General features: G+C 55.2%; 3 protein-coding genes across 3 annotated transcripts; 1 reads left to right on the forward strand and 2 right to left on the reverse strand.

Moving 5' to 3' along the window:
* Positions 1-955: 955 nt before the first annotated feature.
* Positions 956-3723, reverse strand: GCG54_00011324 (Vacuolar segregation protein 7; the record flags this gene model as incomplete). Its single annotated transcript, XM_045411229.1, has 2 exons — positions 956-2373; positions 2571-3723. 2 exons carry the CDS (start codon positions 3721-3723, stop codon positions 956-958), a joined length of 2571 nt encoding a protein of 856 aa, XP_045268287.1.
* Positions 3724-11372: 7649 nt separating this feature from the next.
* On the reverse strand, positions 11373-12890 carry GCG54_00011325 (Dimethyladenosine transferase; the record flags this gene model as incomplete). The annotated part of the gene is made up of 8 exons (XM_045411230.1): positions 11373-11735; positions 11788-11862; positions 11917-12088; positions 12142-12266; positions 12319-12426; positions 12481-12618; positions 12680-12736; positions 12789-12890. The coding sequence occupies 8 exons, from the start codon at positions 12888-12890 to the stop codon at positions 11373-11375; spliced, it is 1140 nt and encodes a 379-aa protein (XP_045268288.1).
* A 380-nt stretch (positions 12891-13270) lies between these two features.
* GCG54_00011326 (Pre-mRNA-splicing factor prp1) lies at positions 13271-16051 on the forward strand (the record flags this gene model as incomplete). The annotated part of the gene is made up of 1 exon (XM_045411231.1): positions 13271-16051. One exon carries the CDS (start codon positions 13271-13273, stop codon positions 16049-16051), a length of 2781 nt encoding a protein of 926 aa, XP_045268289.1.
* Positions 16052-16170: the final 119 nt, after the last annotated feature.

Here is a 16170-nt window from a genome sequence, read left to right on the forward strand (position 1 = left end):
CGACCGCTCCGATCGGAGAACAACAAGACACTCTCCCGCGGCAACCCAAACCCCACGTCTGTTACGTCGTGTTGTTTACCCACAAAACATTCCTTCGGGCTCGAACCCGTAAAGGCGGTCAGTTTGATATCAGTTCACACAATCTGCCAGGTTGGCTGGCTGCTGATCCAGCAAACACATGTCTAGTGGTCTTGCTCCTGGACCACGCTGAGATGATCATTACGGGTAATATGGACTCATTACTTCCTGCAAAGGAGACTCTGCCTAGGCAAAATTATCTCACTGACACGTCGCTATCCAGCTAGAGACGTGTGAGGCATTCTATCTGACTTCCAATCTCACCCATCACTAGTCCATCGACAGCACTGTAGCCTTGGTTGAATGTGACTTTTCTTGAGGTCACACCTCGTTGGGTGGACCCGACTCTTCTTCCCGTTTCTCCTGTTGGTCATCAAAAGCTTCGTTACAATTACAACAGTGTAGTTGCCACTTTTCCCATCTAATGCAAAACCCCCAGAGTTCAAAAGGCCGTCTCATAAGAAGAAGATTCCCAGTCCGTGATACAGTAAAAGAATAAAAAGCAAATTCCAGTCCCCTAACCCCAAGTGAACAAGTCCCGTTCCTGAATGAGTGCGCTGCGCTTCCTGAGGTGTGCCCAGTAAGGACATGTGATGGCCCACAAATCGTGGTAAGCCGAAAGGAGAAAATAAACGCAAACAAAAAGCCGAACGAACGCCAGCTGAAAGAGGAGACATCGTGATTGGCGATGCTCGCGAAACGAAGAGATATGTACAGGTCGCTTTTGTCTGTCTTTGTCCCAAAGCGCTTGTTGCTGGAAATTACCATTCAACGCCACTTTTTTCCCCTTGAAATGCTAATGCCATGCCATGCACGCTCAATATACAGAACAAGTGACAAAGGAAATGGTCGAATGTGTCGACCGCCGTCAAGACCATCAGGACTCTAGTTCTGGTAGGTCTCCGGGTAAGGTCATGTTGGGCTGGAGAGATGGGTCGTTGGCAGAGTTGGGTTTGACTGTGGTTCTGCCAGATATCGGCGCACTGCGGACTCGCTGGCTGAGTGGTAAGGAGTAGCGCACCACCCCCTTCACAATAAGATCGAACTCGTCCTGGATGATGCGTCCCCAACGCTCAGAACCTCCAGCGGAGTGGTTGCCTGGTAGATGGAGTCGCATGGTGCCAGTTGATGCTGAGACGCCCTTGTTGAAAAAAGACCCTTCGAAGGACAGCGGGCTGTCGAACTCGGTGATTGTGCCGAGACGCATGTTTGGGGCGGCGTCGTCGTCGGGCGGGTCGTCGGGAGGATCGTCGCGAATATGCACATTTGGGTCTTCCAACTCGTCCCCATGCGGTCGCTTCCACCAATCGAAATCGGTACCAGCGTGAGGAGATTTGGCAAAGATTTCAAGATTTGCCTGGTCGATTGATACCACCACAATATTAGGGTTATGAGCTTTGACCGTCAAGTCAAACATCAGCTCCGGATCGCTGGCCAGGACGTTCTTGATGGATACAAGCTCAATGTCCGTCAGTGGTTGAGAGGTAGCGAACATGAAGCCAATTGCGCCGGTGATAACAAGCAACAGCATCATGGTTACTACCAGACAAGCAGCGAACCGGTTCAAGTATGACGGCTGCTGCCTGTACGACTGCGATTCGAGATTTCGCAGGTTTGCGGGGTGACGGCGCGTTCTACGCGCCGATCGCACCGTTGATGTGAGTAGAGGGGTGCGCTCATCATCGGCGCCGGTAGTTGTCGTATCATCAGCGTCGTAGCGGGCCATTTGAATCGAGGACCGCTTTCCGAGAGCGTGGGGACCGCCTCTAGCTGAACTCGCGACTCTCGGACTAGGAGGGCCTGACGATTGTCTCGAGTTGTTGGCCGACATCTTAGATCGGGCCGCGTTCGGAAACAGAGATTCATTGTCGAAGAGCGAAGGGTGCGTGTTCCCAGGGTGACGACCCCAGCGACCGAAGTGATTGTGGTGATGATGTCTCCCTGTGCCTCTTCCTGATCCGACGCCCGCACTTCTACCACTGCCCTTCCCATCGTCGTCGGCGCCTAAGCTTTCAGCGCCGTTACTGTTGAAGGTGTTTACGAACTTCATGCTCTTCTTCAGTCCCGCGGCTGTGTTTACCTGCAAAGCCTCGTGGATTGAGCGCATGCCTAGGGCGCCGGCTCTGTCGGCCTGGCTAATCATCGAGGTAGCGCTGGGTGTTCGCGAGTGATACCGACGTCTTTCAACATCAGGAGGGTTGGAGTCGTAGACGAAGGTCTCCTCAGAGTCTGATGTATTCGCCTCATCAACGGCGCTGGCCACTTTAGCCTCAAAAATATCTGCTTTTGATGATGCTACACAGCGATTGCAAGTCAGCCAACTGCTTAAGATGATCTACAGAGCGTCGAGATTTTTTTTTTTTTTTTTTTNTTTTTTTTTTTTTTTTTTCGAGATGTCGCCCTGCCATACCACCATATTCGTTGCTCATCAGGTAACAAGGCAGGGCGTCATTTCGTAGAGGAGCAATTGAAGTATGGACGAGATCTCTTACCATTTCCGGGGTTCACAGTCGGCTGCTTCCGACTGGTCTTCTTCTTCTCTTTCTTGGGTCGAATAGTTTCCGTGCTAGGTTTCGCTCTCAGGGTACCGGTGCCGGGTTCCAATTTGGCAGCAGGTGCCAATGCCACCTGGGGAATGGAAGAGACAGTCTCCGTCTCGACGATGAGACCAGATCCCTCCCCAGCTGCCTTGTTCTTGCCCTGCTTGTTTGACAGTACACTAGACTGTCGCGTGACTGTGGGCACGGGAGCTGTACTTTGCGACCGCACTCTCACTGTGCCAGTGTCGCCGTCTGTAGTGTGCAGAGATCCTCGACTTAACCGGGCAGCTCGGTCCACTTGGGTAACGTTGTCGGCGCTGGCAGCTGCCTCGTGGGCCAGCTTCTCGTTGACCTTCTCTAACGTGGAATCCATCTGTCCGGGAGAGTTCGGTAAGCTCACTTCTTGCACCGTTTCCAATGCGGATCCACAGCCCGTAACCGGGGTTCGCACTCCAGACGGAAGCTGAGAGTCGTCTGTCTCGCTCTCGGATACGGATGGGAAGGGTTCGGATTGAGGGGTAGGAGATGCTCTCGTGAGGTTTATCTTGGGAGGCTCCGGCTCTGCTCGACGTGGTGGCTGCGGAGGAGGATTCTGAGGCTTCCCAAGCTGCGGAGGGGGAGAGCGCAAGCGAGGCGACACAGGCCAGCGAGGGCTATCTCGTGTTTGGGCAACCTCGGTATTGAGCGGCGTCTTTTGCGGATTGATTGATTTGAGAAATGATTCTTGGGAGTGTGGGAGGAGTGTAGGGGTTGTGGCGGCGGAGAGGGTCCTTGACGATGTCGGCGGGCCTGGTATGCTGGTGGTGGATCTGGGGGTTCGAACCGCGGTCAAGTCTTGGCTGCTGCTCTTGCGCGAGCGTAGGCCAGCAGTCGTCTTGGGAGTAGTCGCGGCGGTAGGTTTGGCGGTCTGACGGGTAGGTGAGGTATCTCTCGAATTGAATGGTGATGGAGTTAGGGATGTGGTGGCCGAGGATTGCTTGGAGGAAGGTTGGCGCTCGAGGGTGGTGGATTGGGAGGGAGTAGTAGTGGTAGACGTCTCTAGGGGTTCTAATCGTGACTGGCTTGCGTCAGAGGACCCGTTCGTGGTGCTGGATGTCTTTTCCATGGCCGAGGACTTCCAAGTGAGACAGCAAAGGGAATGGAGCCTCGTCTAAGGTAGTCCTCATACCAATCCAATGTGGGTTCTAACACGGGAGCCGGCAGTCGTAATTCGGAAGCAGGCCTATCATGATGTTCGACAATGCGACGTGGGTTAGGATGGAATTCAGGGTAGACGAGGTTTGCGATGGCTACGGCTGCCGGTGCTTGGAGGACGGAGGCGAGGCGGATGCGCGGTCGTGTGTCTGTCTCTGAGAGGTAGGTTTCGTGGTCGACGAGTGGCTAAGCTGGTGCTGGCTCGGTGGCTGCTGTGGATGTGTCTGACGGGGACACTTGTGGAAGTAAGTAACAGAAAGTGATCTGGTGTGAAATGATATGAGTGTTGTCAGAGAAAGAGTAAGAAGCTCAAAAATGAGGGGATTGGGGGAAGAAGTCCAGAGTGGTAAAGGTGGTGTAAGTTGGCGGAAGAAGAGCGTGAGTGTGTGTGTGTGTCTGATGTAAAAGACGAAGACGAAGACGGACGAGTGGTGGTAGCGGGAGACCAGACGGGAATGAGGTCAGTAAAGCAGTCGGGTCAGTGCAAAGCCAAAAACACGGGCTGCAGGTGCTTGCCCTGCTTGCTTGCCGGGTGTGGTGTGCTGTAGCTAGCACTGAGTTGAAGAGGTGACTCGAAGTATCGCCGTACCTGCTTTGGGCGGAAAGATACCTCACGAGTGACTGGCGACGGCAACTCAGCGAGTGCGCTTGCTGTACCTACAGGTAGGTAGGTAGTTGGGGGGGAAAGGGTGAGGTGGTGGTGGGTGCTGGGAAGGACCGGCCGGTAAGGAGCGGGCTCTTAGTGTGTGACGACTACGACCTGCCCAGAGAGTCTCAGAGACCTCAGCGGCCCAAAAAAATCGAAAAGCACCTGCCGGAGACCAATGCCTTGTTTGCAAGGGGCCAGACCTACCTCATCCAAGGTCCAGGTACGGACGGTACGGACGGAAAGGTACTTTCTCATCTGAAGGAGACCCATGCGCCAGGTAGTGCGACATGATGACAGGGATGTAATTTGCTGGTGAATGACGGTAAGCTCACCAGCCTCCCCGTTCCTGGGAACCTCTGCAGCTGCGTGAAGGGAAGTACTCAGCCTTGGATGAAAGTATCCTTGACCACCTCGCCATAGGCACCTTACTGACCTGCCCTGGTCTCCGGCCTCAGGTGCCGTACAGTACCGCAGTTAAGCAGAGGCAATGCACAGATGCTCCGCTGCCGTCACTGGGGCGAGGAGGGAGACAGAGAGCTGGCTTCCCTCAGGTTCCATCTGATTGCCCTGTGTCCGATTTGTTTTTGGGCATGCACTATTCCCATCGTCACCCTGTTCTGCTTGTACTCTGTACGTGTTGTGCATCCGTACTGTTGTGTGCCTAGTAGCCTACTCATGGGCATGACACACTTCATCCAACGCATCCAACCTTCCAATGGCGTCCTTCAAAGGAACGGCAGAAACAAACAATGGGTTTTGACAGGCCCGGAGTCGAGCTCCTTGCTCTCGCTCTGCGCGCGGTGGGCACAGTGACAAAGGCCGAAGAAACCTTCCTTCGCAGAAGGGGCCCGGAGAGCGGAAGGGAATGCAATGTCAACGAGTAAGGCAAGGAGGGCACAGGGCGAACAAGATCCAAGGAATCAGAAAAATTCGAAGACGGACATCCCAAAAAAGCAAATAAAACGACTCAACATGGGAAGGGGCGACCCTGATGTGTCTGCCCAACGGCCATGCCTGATCTTTTAGCTTCACGGTACATTACTTTTGGTAGTACGCAGGCAGACGTGGTAGGTATGTCGTTTTTGGGCCTGAACGATCAGTATTAACAGAACGACTAGCAGCGCAAATTATCTCTGCCCCCCTCCGTTCCCGCCCTGCTTCGTCGTCTTTTTATTTCCCCGACGAGTTTTGATTTCTCCTTCCCGTCTTCCGGCTCTATCCCGGTAGAAATGTTTCTGGTCAAGTTGAGAGCGTGTCTTGTGGGCAACGGAGAGACATGGGCAGGTCTGGGACTTGAGGGAGCTTGGTTCTCCTTGGTGCTCATGGCACCGCGGAAGCGTTCCTGACAGTCCGTAGCAATCAGAAGCGTCGTTGAGAGCCCCATCGGAATAAGTCAGCGACAAAGCTTTGCGCCTTCACCCGATTCTGCCTTTGAGTTCCGGGGGAGCCAACCGCCCTCTGCAAAAAGTCTGCGGTAGGATACTTACGCAGGCAGTAAGTACGGACGGAGTACCTACCATCCAGTCGCACCTCTCGAGTGTCGCCGGGTAATGGGCCGCGTCGTCTCTGTCAACCGAGGCGTTGAACCGACGACCAAGGGCTTCGCTTCTCCTCCTCTCCTCTCCTCTCCGCCGAGAAGAAAATCGGGAACTCTGGGGAGGGGGGCGTCGCGCCGCGGATGGATTCCTTCAGCAGCCAACGCGAGGAATGGAATGGATCCGACCCGGCTGCAGGTCCCAGCATAGCGTCACAAGGACCAAAGGCGGAGGACCCGGCGAGAATACCTAGAGGAAGGGGCAGAAAAATACAACGGCTGGATACATGGAACTTGGAAGGAAAATATGAATGACGAGAAAGACCCAACGACCATCGTCGGGTACAACACAGCTTCTCTTCATACAACATCACTGTTCCAAGGGGGTACAGGTCAAGAGTCAAGACAAAGTCGGAGGTTGTAATCACTGACTAGTCTGGTCGGCTTACCTACCGAACAAACAACACTACATCGATGAGGACTGGCAGATTCTCCGGTGCGTGTCTTCCCGTCTCTGGTGAGTGTCCGGCTGCTGCTGCTCCTCTTCTGCAAACACACTAGGCAAGGGCTAGGCGGGGGAAGAGTCCCGTCAACCGTAAGTGAAAGGTAGTCGCAGCCCTGGACAGAATAAGAAGGTACCTGGGTACGTACCTCTGAGAATGACGGCAGGGGTTGGGCGGTAGGTACCGCGCGGTGCCGTCAGTTGGGCCGATGGTGAGGAGCGAAGGAGGGAGCAAAGGAAACCTGTGAGAGTCGGAGACCCATGGCCGGCAGAAACCCTGAAACTACGCGGGATGCCTCAGACCGCAACTCTTGTCCCGGACGCTTTCCTCCACACTGATTCGTCCTCGCCGGCCTGTGGATGAGTGGATGGTGGATGCAGCCTCCGCCCATTCTCAATCTGGAATTTTTCTGGATGCGACTTTTTGCTGGCTCAATCCACTGCCCCAGAAAACAGTCATGGCATGGACTGCTGCACCGGAGCGCATCCATGCGTTGAGTCCACCATGCACCGCAACCACCAACCTCACAAGTTACAACGCAAGACAGCAGAGGAAGGCACCGTCACCACCCATGGCAAGGCGCAAACTGCTTGAAGTGCGCTACGGTGCTGCCAGGCGGCCTGGAAGGCACAGCTGATGGGCCACAGACACACACCCGCACAAGGCAAAGCCAGAACACACGGTGCATCTGGGCCCCATTCTAGAAACCCACCTTGCTTTTCTTTTTCCCTCTTGCCCATGTTGCACCGACAGCCTGTCACCGATTCTCCCCGCCTCCTCTATCATCACCGCTGTTTGACATTGGACTCCTCCATCGAGGCTTCGGGATGCTCGCACCTCTCCCCAATCACGGTCCCGGCCTGTCTACCGTGCCCTTCCAACCCTGCCCATCCAGGGATACTGAATACCTATCGATACCGCCACTCTTGTCCCTCCTCTCCCATTCCAAAATCTCGATCTCTCTGGTTGATTTGATGTGATATCACCTCTATCACAAGTATGATTGTCAGCGGCTGTACTTAGTCAGGAACGACGAACCTGGCAGCTGGGACTGAGGTCTGCCTCCCGCACTAACACCAGCAATATCCTGCGTTGTCTGCTTCAACATGCGGGTTTTCCCATGATATGGGTACCGTTGCACAAAATATGCCACTAAGAGATACCCTTTGAATGCTGTCATTTCGCTGTCGCTGGGTGTATCATCTACTCGGTACGGAGTTTTGCGACTGCCAACCAGGCTGACGATGAGGCACTGCGTGGACGCATCTCACAGTCACGAGGCATGCTGCACGGCTGGGTCTTGTTGGCGATCTGACAAGCTCGCATGCCGACTGAAGACACACCGTCTCGGGCAACTCAGTCGACACACTAATCAAAGGCTGATACGTGGAACTGGTCCCGGGCCCTAGCAGAGACAAACAGAAGTTGGTGCCTGTCTACCGAGACTCTAACCCTTGTCAAGCGCAGGCACAACTCACAAACTCCTGCCCTCATGATGAACCAAGGGATCATGGCGCCGGCCGCATCCGGACGCTCAACCCCCTCTCAACACCTAGCTGCTAGACAACGCCGACGGCGCTCACTCACTTGATCCCTTCTTTGCGGTGATGTTCTAGCCGCCTGGCGGCCCGGCTGGCTTGTTGAGGGGCATTTCACCTCGCCTCGAGATGACTCTGACAGGCCTCTTGTCTCGCGGTTCGCTGCATCCCCCCCTACTTCTCGTTGACCAGAGACCACAAGGGTTCTGAACGCCCACACATGGGGAACCAACTATTAACTCCATTCAAGCGGACTGCTGCTGCCTGTCTTGCACATCATCACGTCTGTCTGGACACCGCATGTCCCCGTTCTGTCTGCGCAGTATGTCTGCCAACCAGCCCCTGCTCTTGAACAGAGAGCTGCGAGTCAACGGGCCAAAAGTCGTCTCCCTCTCCTACAGCCTCTCACAGGCGGCCAAGTGGACGACGTGGCAAGCACGCGACTGGCTGCATCTCCATGTGCACCCGACATTGGGCTCTGATTAGGGAGGGGGCCGCCAACTTGGGTTCTGGAAAATCCAAGACATTCCCAAAGCGAAAAGAAGACGAAGAAGGGCGCCGGCCCCCGGCCCCCCGATTGAATGTCACAACGAACCCACCCGCCCACGAGGTAATTACCTGCACTTCCCAGACACTATCCCGACGGTACCGGCCTATTGGACGCAAACGCGACGGACGATTGGCTGCTGCCCGTCTCCCTTGAATCCCTCCGTTTGGGGGCCGGGCAGCACACACATTACCTAAAGTACGCCAGGAAGGCGACCGACGGAGACGGGGCCGCTGCCGCTACGAAGTAATAGGTACCGCGCCGTTCTTCAGGTCGTCTCACGTTACTCATTACCCAGGGCTATTCAGCCCTTCTCAACGATGGCCGCGATCGTTGCACCAGGATAGGATTCGGCCCATCCTGACGGGACCGTTCCTGGTGCCCTCTTCATCGACGCCTATCCCCAAAGGCTCTTAGTCTCGAGAGAGCTTGACTCTGTCGTATGATGGGTCGTCGGTGGTCCCCGCAAAGAAAGTGACAGGAAACGGGTCCCCGTTCCCTGCCCAGCCAGACCGAGGCGCCTCACCGGCAGCTCTCAGCACCGAATCCCGGCGAACGGCTCATCTGGCATCTGATGCTGCTGTGCGACGACACCGCTGAGAAAGCACATGCTGCGGTGGCGCTCCAACGGGTTTATCTCTGCACAGGGCGACCTGCAGAAGCAGAATGTGGCTCAGTCAGGCGCAGGAAGAATGGGAGGCATGTCAGATTTCGCTGTAACATTCCACCACCAACCCAAAAGGGACTCTCGGGGAGGGCTGGCCGTCCCGCTGGCTGGCTGGCCGGCTTGCTTGTCTGGCAGGCGACTTGCTTGTCTGGCAGGCGAGTCTTACACTCCCGTGCGACGGTGCCGAGGTGGTGAGCACTTTCGCGACGGGAATTTCCAGCCGGGCTTTCGACCAGTCGACTTCTTTAGTTAGAAGGGGGAGAGAGAAAGGCGACCGATCATACGTTTCTTGAACGAAACGAGTCTCCAGTGCCTTCCGTGTCTCTTCTTGTTGCCCGTCGAAACTTGTGCAAGCCTCTTGGCAAACACCTGCAAACTTGGCCCCCACGTACAACTGTCAGAGACATACCACGTCAAACTGCGTCCATCTTGGGAGTCCCTCCACCCGCGCGTGATAACAGTCTCGATGTCCTTCCACCACCCGTTTGCGCGTCAGCGCCGTTGCTGGGCGTTGATCATCTGCGCAGGAACCCGGAAGTCTATAGGCTGGGTGAAGGATGGAACCTGGACAGCGAGCTAGAGCAGCTACATGGGCAGTGGCATGACGTGCCACTCTTCGACAGGTAGATTTTTTTATTTTATTTTATCTGGTCGACAACGATGCACTAGAGACTGCCTGGACCTGTCATTACCCACACGCACCCAAGCCACCCTCCTGGTTCGCCCGCGCCTGTCAGATGGGACGGGCCTTGCTCGGCCTCGTCGCGATGCGCTGGCGGGAGGGAGACCACGCGGGTAGGCAAGGCGGATTAAATTTGGTGGTCATCATGTAGCCTTCTGCCTAAGTGACCGCAGCAAGGTACTGATGCCTTTTCCCCAAGCTCTTGAGCAAAGTGGGATGCATGATGGTCTGTCAAGTCTCATTTCGAGAAAACTGCATGCACAAAGCCCCTCCTCCCACTTGCCCCCTTTCCTGCGCCTCTGCTGACAATTCGTGTCTCTTGCTCCTGCTTTCCGGTTATACACGCGATGTTGGACCGACCAGTCAATCAAATGCCATGTGTATTCCGTATGCCCTATTCCTGAGCTCCGGGAGGCGGTGCTGCCGCTCCCCCAGCGCTCGGGTAGGGCAGCACACACGATAGGGAAGCGCCGCGTGCACCCAGAATGGGGGTGGAGGGTGACACTCTTATTCACCTCACCATCGGCCCAATCTGCCCTTCACGGATTTAACGGGAGTCGGGACCAGAAATGCGAAGGGCAGAGAAGGCGTTTTTGGGAAGGATGCAACTGCCATTTCCATCCATCGTGTCCGAACTTGTCACGGCTTAATCAACCGCCCCTTAACTGGCCGCCGTTGCGCGTTGTCCATGTCACTCACCACAGTCGACGTCCTTGGCTCTGCCAATCAAAGCCACCTTCGCATTATGATGGATCTATGACCGTTGAGACTCCTTTACCCGTCGACCTCATTTAGGAACAGAGACAGCCTGGCCGTTGCAGATCTCTTGCCTAGGCTGGAACGGTCACACGCAGGCGCCTCGGTCGACCTCGGTCTGGGGTTGGTGGAATCGGAATCCCAATCCGCAAGATGAGGCTCTTTCTGTGTGTCTTTGTTCCAGTCCGGAGCATCTTGAGCGGGATGTTCATCTCAAATTGACGTCGTTCGCTCTTGGGCGACTGAGATCGGTGTCTCATGTCCGACTGTGTGGCATGTCTTAACCATGAGCACGTGGTTACTCTAGAGGGTCGTGGGACTTTTGTGCTTTTGTACGTTGTGTTGTTGGTGCCATGAGAATCTTTCTGATGGCCGACATTGTTCTCGGCGACAGCTTCTAGATAAGAGTGCCGCGTAGCCACGGGAAGACGGTCTTCAGTTTTCTTGATGAGCACACCTACTGATAATACTCGTGCAAGAACCAGCTGCTCAAAGGGGGTCTCTTACGTAGTATCAGAGCAATTGATGAGATGGGGCAGAAGTAGCTCCAGGCACCAATATCTTCATTCTATATTCATACCCTGCAGGATATCTCGTTCCTTTTGTACGCCATGAACGCCAGGCCATGAGATGCCGCCAACAATCCGTGTCTACCATATACGACACAAAAGGCCCAGGCCAAAATCAAGCAAAGTGAATACCCTCAGAGTTGAGGGCGGATAGAAGTTTCAGGAAATCCGTCTCGTCGCAAGCGCGGGCACGCTTGTCCAGGAGATCGGTGCTCACGAGCGCACCCTCAATCTTCTGTCTGACGAGCGCGGCGACCTTGGTCTTCTTGCGTTTGCTCTTGGTCTTCTCGGGGACCTTGGCGGCGTTGGCCTTGAGCTCCTTAAAGAACTCCGGGGTATCATCATCCATGGGCTCGACATCATCTTCGTCGCCACCGGCGTCAGCGTCGTCATCCATGTCCATAGCATCGTCTTCGTCGTCCTCCACGAAGGTCTCGTCGAGGGGAACATTGTTCAAAGCAGCCCACGTGCGGTAGTTCTGTTGTAGGATTAGCTGGAGTCCAGCATCCCAGCTCATGTTCGCGACTTACCTTCTCAAGCATCTGGAGAACTTCCTTGGTGCCGAGCCAGCTTGCACGCATAGTCCTGTTCTTGCGGTTGAAGCACTGTGAAACATCGTTAGCCACAGCCATGTGATGAAATCCTCTCCTGTGACTTACGATACGGAGGAGGCCGTCGAACTCCTCGAAGCTGATGGTAGGGCGCTCGGCTCCCTGTTTGGGCACAATACGAACGACGCATGAATCGACTTGCGGCGGTGGCCTGAAGTTGGCCTTTGACACCTTCATCACATTGGAGCATGTCGCCCAGAAGTTGGCGTTCACACTCAATCTGGTCGGACTGTCAGTCATGCGTCCAGTGCCAACCTGCAGCGGAAAACCTACCGGCCATAGAGCTTGTCTCCGGGCTTCGCCACCAATCTCTGGCCGAACTCGAGCTGGAACATGAGGATTGCCTGACGAGGCGGCTTGGGCATGGCGAGCATCTTGAAAACCAAAGGAGATGAGATCTGACTGATGTTTAGCTTCTAGATTTCTAGCCCAGGAATTCCCATGGCATACCTGGTAGGGGGTGTTGGAAATGAGGACGTCAAAGGGAACCCAGTCGACTTTGATGGCATCTCCGAGCATGACTTCGAGCTTGCGCTGCTCTGGCGTTCCTTGTACACGCTACATATGGTCCTGTCAGCCCCCAAAGACCGTTACGAGAGCGAGAGGTCTAACCTTCGTGACTTCGGCCGCCATACGAGGATCGAACTCGATCGCGATGAGCTTCTTTGACTTCTCCAATATCCTCACAGTCAAGTTACCGGTACCAGGACCGATTTCGAGAACAGTGTCCGTCGGCTTCAGTTCGGCTTTCTAAGGCGCATTGTTCAGCAAAGTTCCTGCCTTTCTTTTCCGTCGGGGGCTCGGCACGTACATGGACGATCGCGTCCGCAACACCAGGGTTCTTCAGGATATGCTGGCCTACATTGGTCTAAGAATAGCGTCAGAAGTGAAACGCGCACACCTTAAAGCACTCTACGTACGTTGAACTTGAACACATTGTTCGTCTTGTTGGATTTTCCTGGTCGCGAGTAGGGGCTCCCCGACCCAGCGGCATTGCGCTTTCCGGCATTGGCCTTGCCCATGTTGATCTCGTGCTCGCGCAAATATGTTCAATATCGCATAAAGACCGTTTCGAAGCTCGAGGAGGGTTCGCGGGGTTATGCGCGGCAGTTGGCTTCTCCAGTATGCTGGCTCGACAAATCTTCGCAATGTCGAAGTCTGCGGTGAAGATGGAGGGGCAGCCTTTTTGGAAATTTTAGTGGAGCCACCCCACCACTTTGCCGTGGCGACAAGGGTGCAGCAGCTTAAGTTCAGGAAAAAAAATTGGTACCACTTCAGCCTTGCGCCTATCTCCCCTAGCTATGGGCTGCAGCTATATCTGCCTTCCTGCACATACACGTCCTGTCGCGCGCATCCGCAACCACTCACGCGACAACGATTTACGCATAGCGCATCTGATACCATGGCCAGCCGCCGCGATTTCTTGAGCCAGCCGGCTCCCGAAAACTACGTTGCCGGTCTCGGTCGAGGTGCTACGGGCTTCACGACGCGATCGGATTTGGGTCCTGCACGCGAAGGGCCCAGCGAAGACCAGATCAAGGAGGCTGTCGCCAAGCGCGCGGCGCAACTAGGCATCGGTGCCGATGGCAAAAAGCAAGAAGCGGATGATGACAACGACGACGATCGATTCAAAGACCCCGATAACGAGGTCGGCTTGTTCGCTGGCGGAGTGTACGACAAAGACGACGAGGAAGCCGACAGAATATGGAAAGAGGTAGATGAGAAGATGGCCAAGAGGCGACAGAAACAAAGAGAGGCGCGCGAGAAAGCCGAGCAAGAAGAATACGAGCGCAAAAACCCAAAGATCCAACAGCAGTTTGCCGACCTGAAGAGAGCATTGTCAACAGTATCGGACGAGGAATGGGCGAACCTGCCCGAGGTTGGAGATTTGACCGGAAAGAATAGAAGGAGCAAACAAATGCGACAGCAGCGGTTCTACGCCGTTCCCGATAGTGTTCTTGCAGGAGCCAGCGCCCAGGGAGAGCTCGGGACCACCATTTCCGATGACGGGGCAGCTTCGAGTTCAGAGGCGGCAGACGGTACCATGACGAACTTCGCCAAGATTGGTGCGGCGAGAGACAAGGTCCTCAAGTCTAAGCTTGAGCAGGCATCGCTGGATGGCACGGAGTCCTCAGTCGGTGGCAGCGCGACGAGCATCGACCCCAAGGGCTACATCACCAGTCTACAGAAGAGTGGCCTGACGGAAGCTCAGGCGCAAGTTGGTGACATCAACCGAGTGCGCGAGCTTTTGACCTCGGTCATCAAGACTAACCCGAATAATGCTCCGGGTTGGATTGCGGCAGCACGTTTGGAGGAGCTTGCAGGCAAGACTGTCGCGGCGCGCAACGTGATTGCACGTGGATGCACAAATTGCCCAAAAAGCGAGGACGTTTGGTTGGAGAACATCAGACTGAACGAAGGTCGCAACGCTAAAATTATCGCCGCGGATGCCATCAAGAAGAATGAACGATCGGTGCGACTCTGGGTTGAGGCGATGAGGCTGGAGAATGAACCCAGAGCCAAGAAGAGAGTCATCCGACTTGCTCTGGACCACATCCCAGAATCTGAGGCCCTCTGGAAGGAAGCGGTCAACTTGGAAGAAGATCCGGAAGATGCGCGGTTGCTGCTCGCCAAGGCAACTGAGCTTATACCCCTTTCCGTTGATCTTTGGTTGGCCTTGGCAAGACTGGAGAGCCCAGAGAACGCCCAAAAGGTCCTCAATAGGGCACGAAAAGCAGTCCCTACATCCCATGAGATTTGGATTGCTGCTGCCCGTCTGCAGGAGCAGCTCGGCACGGGACAGAAGGTCAATGTCATGAAGCGTGCCGTTGCAGTTCTCGTCAAGGAATCTGCCATGCCGAAGCGAGAGGAGTGGATCGGCGAGGCTGAGAAGTGCGAAGACGAGGGCGCTATAATCACCTGCGGAAACATCATCCAAGAAACCTTGGGCTACGGCTTGGACGAGGACGACGACCGCAAGGAAACCTGGATGGAAGACGCGAAAAGCAGCATCAACCGCGGCATGTACGAAACAGCCCGTGCCATCTACTCTTATGCCTTGCGTGTTTTCGTCAACAGCAAGACGCTCTGGATGGCCGCAGCCGACCTGGAAAGGAATCACGGAACCAAGGAGTCTCTCGCCCAGGTCTTGGAGAAGGCTGTCGAGGCCTGCCCCAAGAGTGAGGTGTTGTGGATGATGCTGGCCAAGGAGAAGTGGCAGGCTGGCGAGGTCGACAACGCCAGACTTGTTCTGGCGCGGGCTTTCAAGTCGAACCCCGACAACGAAGATATCTGGCTCGCTGCCGTTAAGCTCGAGGCCGAAAACGGAGAGACCGAGCGCGCGCGAACACTTCTGGAAGAAGCTCGCGAACAGGCCCCGACGGATCGTGTGTGGATGAAGAGTGTGGTGTTCGAAAGAGTGCTGGGCAACAGCGAGGCAGCATTGGACCTCGCCCAACGAGCCCTGCAATACTTCCCTGGTGCGGCAAAGTTATGGATGCTCAAGGGTCAAATCTACGAGGACCTTGGCAAGATTGGCCAGGCGCGGGAGTCGTACAGCACCGGCGTTAAGGCTGTTCCCAAGTCTATTCCCTTGTGGCTCCTGTACTCCCGCTTGGAAGAGAACGCTGGTCTTGTTGTCAAGGCTCGCAGTGTCCTTGATCGAGCCCGTCTGGCGGTTCCCAAATCGCCAGAGTTGTGGTGCGAGTCCGTCCGCATCGAGCGGCGGGCAGGCAACATCAACCAAGCCAAGTCTCTCATGGCTAAGGCCCTCCAAGAAGTCCCGAAGAGTGGCCTTTTGTGGAGCGAGCAAATCTGGCACTTGGAGCCACGAACACAGCGGAAACCGCGGTCTCTGGAGGCCATCAAGAAGGTGGACAACGACCCGATCCTCTTTGTTGCGGTCGCCCGGATTTTCTGGGGCGAGCGCAAGCTAGAGAAGGCCCAGAACTGGTTCGAGAAAGCGCTGGTTCTAGACAGCGACAACGGCGACAGCTGGGCATGGTACTACAAGTTCTTGCTCCAGCACGGTACAGACGAGAAACGAGCGGATGTCATCAACAAGTGCGTCCTCAACGAGCCTCGCCACGGCGAGTATTGGCAAGCAATCGCCAAGCATCCGCAGAATGCGAGAAAGGGAACCGAGGAAATCTTGAAGCTTGTGGCGGATCGCATAGAGAAATAAGGTGTGTATTATACTTGTATCGAATAATTCCCCCAATGGTCGGGACAGGTTTATGTCACCGAGATTAGTAGGCGCATATAGGACCTGACGACTAGAGCATGGGACAGCGAAAAATTGAG

Source organism: Colletotrichum gloeosporioides, assembly GCF_011800055.1.
Source record: "Colletotrichum gloeosporioides strain Lc1 chromosome Unknown consensus_17, whole genome shotgun sequence".
NCBI lineage: Eukaryota > Fungi > Ascomycota > Sordariomycetes > Glomerellales > Glomerellaceae > Colletotrichum > Colletotrichum gloeosporioides.